The sequence below is a fragment of the Labrus bergylta genome, chromosome 22 (assembly GCF_963930695.1).
Source record: "Labrus bergylta chromosome 22, fLabBer1.1, whole genome shotgun sequence".
Taxonomy (NCBI): domain Eukaryota; kingdom Metazoa; phylum Chordata; class Actinopteri; order Labriformes; family Labridae; genus Labrus; species Labrus bergylta.
The window spans coordinates 2,830,046-2,836,329 of record NC_089216.1 but is presented as its reverse complement, the minus strand read 5'-3'; the positions used below and the strand labels follow the sequence as shown (position 1 = coordinate 2,836,329).

General features: G+C 45.4%; 1 protein-coding gene across 1 annotated transcript in view; it reads left to right on the top strand.

Moving 5' to 3' along the window:
* The window catches only part of exoc6b (exocyst complex component 6B), a 79,794-nt gene that overhangs the window by 4,810 nt on the left and 68,700 nt on the right, over positions 1-6,284 (top strand). Inside the window, 5 exon segments of the mRNA XM_065950372.1 lie at positions 2,012-2,177; positions 2,351-2,398; positions 3,206-3,296; positions 4,687-4,732; positions 5,714-5,918. Coding sequence (XP_065806444.1) covers positions 2,012-2,177; positions 2,351-2,398; positions 3,206-3,296; positions 4,687-4,732; positions 5,714-5,918 — 556 coding nt within the window.

The window sequence follows — 6,284 nt, the reverse complement described above, 5'->3', positions numbered from 1 at the left end:
TTCTGCTGCTGGGCCGTGTGTGTGTGTGTGTGTGTTATACTGAATGTGTTGATGGAACAGCTCCTTCTATGAGATCAAAAGTTCAGTTCTTTGACAACCTGACAGTTGTTGCTGCTTCCTGTTTGTATGTGAAGCTGCTGCAGTGCTGCAGAGTGAGTATAGGGATGTGATTTAGAAGTGTGTGTGTGAGAAAAGGGAGGGAGTAGCCTGCCGTTAGCTTGTTACAGCCTACACACACACACACACACACACACACACACACACACCCTGCTGACTCATCAGTCAGAGAAGACACACAAACACGTGTGTTAAAATCTCTTTAGCCAGCTGTTGATCTGTCTGCAACACACATCCCAAAAAGATCCTATCTTAGAAAACACACACACACACACACACACACACACACACACACACACACACACACACACACACACACACACACACACACACACACACACACACACACACACACACTCACACACACACACACACACATTCTCGCAGGCGGCTGTTTACGATGATGTCATAATAACTGGGAGAGAAGCCTTCTTGAACTTCTTGTCACTGCTCATTTCCTCCAAACTCAGTTCGATAACAACGACTGAAGTTACTTTTAAGATAAAGACTTTGGCACCGAATTAAATGCACTACAGTCATGTGTATTGGGGTGGCTGGTTGTCATGGTTACAGGCTTCACCACGTATGGCGCCGTGTCGTATGTTATGGTGAGTTACCCGAGGTGTAACAGACGACAGTGAGAGACACACACATGTACACTCGGAGCACACACACACACACACACACACACACACACACACACACACACACACACACACACACACACACACACACACACACACACACACACACACACACTCCCACCGTCAGGAAACACACTATTGTTCAGAGACTTAGCTGGACGTCGTGTCTCTGCAGCTTTTTATAGAACCTGTGTTTGATTTGTGATCGACTGCACTGGATCACCTTTGATTCTCCTGTTGACTTTTTATGACTCAATGTCTGTGAAAGGTAGACACACACACACACACACACACACAAGGTATGTGTGTGTTTGGAATTCTTTGCTTCTATGAATATCTCTTTTTGATGTCAGCACACACACACACCGTTGCAGCTGTGTGTGTGTGTGTGTGTGTGTGTGTGTGGCTCTCTATTGTACGAGCGGAGCATTTCCTGATCAACAGGAAGAAGGGTGTAGGATTCAGAATACACACACACACACACACACACACACACACACAGGTATTTGTGTGACTCTAGGGAACACAGGAAGAGCTGTGGTCACTTTTACAGAGCGGGCTTGTTTACACTATTTTCTACTATTTGTGGTAGTTCGACCTGCAGGCTGAGAGCTGAGGCGGGCTTTAAGCCTCTTGACAAATCGCTACATCGCGCCCGCCTGTCAATCATGTCAGCTACACGCTTAACTTTTTCTCTTTGCATTTTATGGAGGAGTTCATAAATGGAAAGAAATGATCAGTTTTTAAAACATTTACATTTCAACTTTTCAACATCACATTTTTTTAACCTTTGGCTTGTGAGACGTTCGAGTACACATCCTTAGAAGTTGTTTTACTTTCCAACTAGGCGCCAATGTTTCTCTTAAGAGGACATGATGTCTGAGTGGATTTATCAATGGAGCCCAAAACATGTGTCAAATTCTCCAATGTCATGATGAATCTGCTTTCAGACTGATTTATTACCGCCCTCTTGTGGTCACTCAACCAAACTGCAGATGTGGATTTAAAAAAAAAAAAAGAAAAAATAGAAGTGGGGCTTGGTGCAGATGCAGAGTGGCAATAATGCCCCCTTGTGGACAAAAGTTGTAAGTGCAGCCTTTATATCTGTGTGTGTGACCCGCTTGCACCTCGGTCACAGCTTGAGTTTTAAATATTCAGGCTCCGCCCTGAAATGATAAAAAGACGACACATGTGAAGAGGTCTTAGGGGTGAGTGAATCAGAAATAAATGTCTCTTTCCCTCCTCTGCAGGTCGGTGTACAACGGTCAGGAACATGGCCTCTTCATGGACAAGCTGGACGTCCGGATCAGGAACCACGACCGCGACATCGAGAAGATGTGTAACCATCACTTCCAGGGCTTCGTGGACTCCATCACGGAGCTGCTCAAAGTGCGAGGGGAGGCGCAGAAACTCAAGGTGAGAGAGGGCGGGGGGAGGGGAGGCGCAGAAACTCAAGGTGAGAGAGGGCGGGGGGAGGGGAGGTGCAGAAACTCAAGGTGAGAGAGGGCGGGGAGTGAAATGTTTGAGAGAGTGAAGGTTCATTTAAATTCTCTCTCTCATATTTTTTGTTGTTTTTTTTCCTCCCTCAGAGTCAGGTGACGGAGACGAACCGGCGTCTTCAGGATGACGGGAAAGACGTACGTTTAAAGTTTCATTAAAATCAGTCCAATCACTCACTCACTCTCTCACTCTCTATATCACTCTCTCTATCACTCTCTCTCTCTCTCTCACTCTCTATATCACTCTCTCACTCTCTATATCACTCTCTATATCACTCTCTATATCACTCACTCTCTCTCTATCACTCTCTCTCTATCACTCTCTCTCTCTCACTCTCACTCTCACTCTCTCTATCGCTCTCTATCACTCTCTCTCTATCACTCTCTCTATCACTCTCTCTATCACTCTCTCTATCACTCTCTATCACTCTCTCTCTATCACTCTCTCACTCTCTCTATCACTCTCTCTCTATCACTCTCTCACTCTCTCTATCACTCTCTCTATCACTCTCTCTCTATCACTCGCTCTCTAACACTCTCTCTCTCTCTCTCTCACTCTCTCTCGCTCACACTCTCACTCTCTCTCACACTCTCACTCTATCTCTCACTCTCTCTAACACTCTCACTCTCTCTCTCGCTCACACTCTCTCTCACACTCTCACTCTCTCTCACTCTCTCTATCACTCTCACTCTCGCTCACACTCTCTCACTCTCTCTCTCTCACTCTCTCTCTCCCTCTAACACTCTCTCACTCTCTCTCTCTCTCACTCTCTCTCTCCCTCTAACACTCTCTCTCACTCTCTCTCTCTCACACTCTCACTCTCTCTCACTCTCTCTCACACTCTCTCACTCTCTCTCTCACTCTCTCTCACTCTCTCTCACACTCTCTCACTCTCTCTCTCACTCTCTCACTCTCTCTCTCTCACTCTCTCTCTCTCTCCTCAGCTCATCAGCACGATGGAGGAGCTGCAGCAGTGTCGAGTTCAGCAGAGGAACATCGCCACCACCATCGACAAACTGACTCACTGCCTGCCAGGTAAACAAATACGCTCCCTCAAGCGGTCCCAAGAGATGACAGTCAATCAGTCAATCAGTCAATTTAATCAATCTTTATTTGTATAGCGTCAACTCATAACAAGTGTTATCTAGAGACACTTTACAAACAGCAGGTAAAAGACCTTACTCATTGTTATGTTACAAAAAGCAGGTAAAAGACCTTACTCATTGTTATGTTACAAAAAGCAGGTAAAAGACCTTACTCATTGTTATGTTACAGAAAGCAGGTAAAAGACCTTACTCATTGTTATGTTACAGAAAGCAGGTAAAAGACCTTACTCATTGTTATGTTACAAACAGCAGGTAAAAGACCTTACTCATTGTCATGTTACAAACAGCAGGTAAAAGACCTTACTCATTGTTATGATACAAAAAGCAGGTAAAAGACCTTACTCATTGTTATGTTACAAAAAGCAGGTAAAAGACCTTACTCATTGTTGTGTTACAAAAAGCAGGTAAAAGACCTTACTCATTGTTATGTTACAAAAAGCAGGTAAAAGACCTTACTCATTGTTATGTTACAAAAAGCAGGTAAAAGACCTTACTCATTGTTGTGTTACAAAAAGCAGGTAAAAGACCTTACTCATTGTCATGTTACAAACAGCAGGTAAAAGACCTTACTCATTGTTGTGTTACAAAAAGCAGGTAAAAGACCTTACTCATTGTTATGTTACAAAAAGCAGGTAAAAGACCTTACTCATTGTTATGTTACAGAAAGCAGGTAAAAGACCTTACTCATTGTTGTGTTACAAAAAGCAGGTAAAAGACCTTACTCATTGTTATGTTACAAACAGCAGGTAAAAGACCTTACTCATTGTTATGTTACAAAAAGCAGGTAAAAGACCTTACTCATTGTCATGTTACAAACAGCAGGTAAAAGACCTTACTCATTGTTGTGTTACAAAAAGCAGGTAAAAGACCTTACTCATTGTTATGTTACAAAAAGCAGGTAAAAGACCTTACTCATTGTTATGTTACAGAAAGCAGGTAAAAGACCTTACTCATTGTTGTGTTACAAAAAGCAGGTAAAAGACCTTACTCATTGTCTGTTAACATTACAAAAGAGCAGGTAAAAGACCTTACTCATTGCTATATTACAAAAACCCGGCCTATCCATCATGAGCACTTTAGCAAAGCAGCAAAAGTTACAGTGGTAAGAAAAAACTGCCTCATTAAAAGGCAGAAAGCTTCGGCCGGATCCCCGGCTCATGATGAAACAGCCTTCACAGGTCTAGACTGCACCGGGGTTGGAAAGGGATAGGGGGAGAGATGGGATAAGATGCAGGAAGAGGGATAGGGAGCGGGGGGGGGGGGGGGGTGTTGTTCAGGCAAACTGTCATTCTAAATTTGACTTTCTTTACTTTGCACAGTCCTGGAGATGTACAGCAGACTACAGGAGCAGATGAGGGCCAAAAGGTATGTCGTCTCATTTCTCCCTGATCCTTTGAGTTTAAAGGTGGAGTCAGTAGAAATGTTTGTTGCAGCTTGTAAACACAACATAGTTGATCCAAAGTGCAACCCATCGCCCTCATCAGCTCTCACTCTCTGCAGGACGTAGTGTGTACGTTTACTGCTTGTAGCTACACTGAAGCTACCGCACGCTGGCACAAGCTAACCGGCGGTGTTTGCTAACCTGCCTGTCCAACAGGAAGCAGACCAACTCTGCTGAAGGTGCTTCTGAAGAGAGCATTGTTTTGATCTGAAAGTGGCTGTAAGCCTCAAAGTTTATCAAGACGAGTTTTTCTCAACATGAAAAATGAACAGGGTGACACATGGTGAAGAAATTAGATTCCTGATAACAAAACTACTGAACTGCAAAAACACTGCTCATCCAGATATATGTTTTTATACCGTCATGAGTAAACGGTGCAGTTCTCCGTCTGGCCACTAGATGGAGCCAGAGGTCTTAGAACAACAGCAGGTTTGTTCACTCTGACTCTCTCCCCTGCCCTCGCTCTGACCTGCAGGCGGGAGTCTGGCTGCTCATAAATTTGTCATTTGTTTGTGTGTTTTTCTACCTCGCTGTGTCCCGCGGCTGCAGAGCTCCCCGAGAGCAGCGAGAGGTCAGCCAGCGGCCTCCGCTCCTGGAGGCTGTGTGTGTGTGTGTGTGTGTGCGCGTGTGTGCGCGTGTGTGCGCGCGTGCGTGAAGTGTTTGGATTGTATTTCCTAAGATAACTGAAGTGTTTCTGTGTGTTTCTGGGTGCTTTGAGTCATGCATCTGACAGCTTGGACATAGTTTTACTGTTGTGTGTGTGTGTTAGTTTGTGCGTGTGCGTGTGCGTGTGCGTGTGCGTGTGTGTGTGTGCGTGTGTGTGTGTGTGTGCGTGTGTGTGTGTGTGTGTGTGTGTGTGTGTGCGTGTGTCCTGTCACACTGAACATCTGTGTGTGTCCGTGCAGGTACTACCCGGCCCTGCGGACGCTGGAGCAGCTGGAGCAGACGTGTCTCCCCCGGGCCGGCGAGTACCGCTTCTGCTCCATCATGGCGGAGAACACGCCCAAGCTGAGGACGCAGATCCGAGACACGGCCATGACGCAGCTCAGGGACTTCCTGGAGAGCATCCGGAAACACTCGGACAAGATCGGGGAGACGGCCATCAAACAGGTACACAAAAAAAAAAAAAAAAAAACAAGACCAAAATGTGTTCATCACACTTTCCACTGAAGGGAAGTTCAAGAACTTTACAGGAGAGCGTCTGGAGGAACTGTGCGTGCGTGCGTCTATGGGTTTGGCCTCATGTGTACACTAAGACCAGTGCACCTGTGTGTGTGTGTGTGTGTGTGTGTGTGTGTGTGTGTGTGTGTGTGTGTGTGTATGTGTGTGTTTGCTGATAAGGCCTACACACTGTTACTGGTTTGTCTATCTGAAGCAGCCTGTGTGTGTGTTTGTGTGTTTTGGGGTTCTTACTCTGTGGTTTCGGCTGCCAGTAAACGAGCATGAAGGCGCTGTAAGAGATGCCATGGCCTGTCA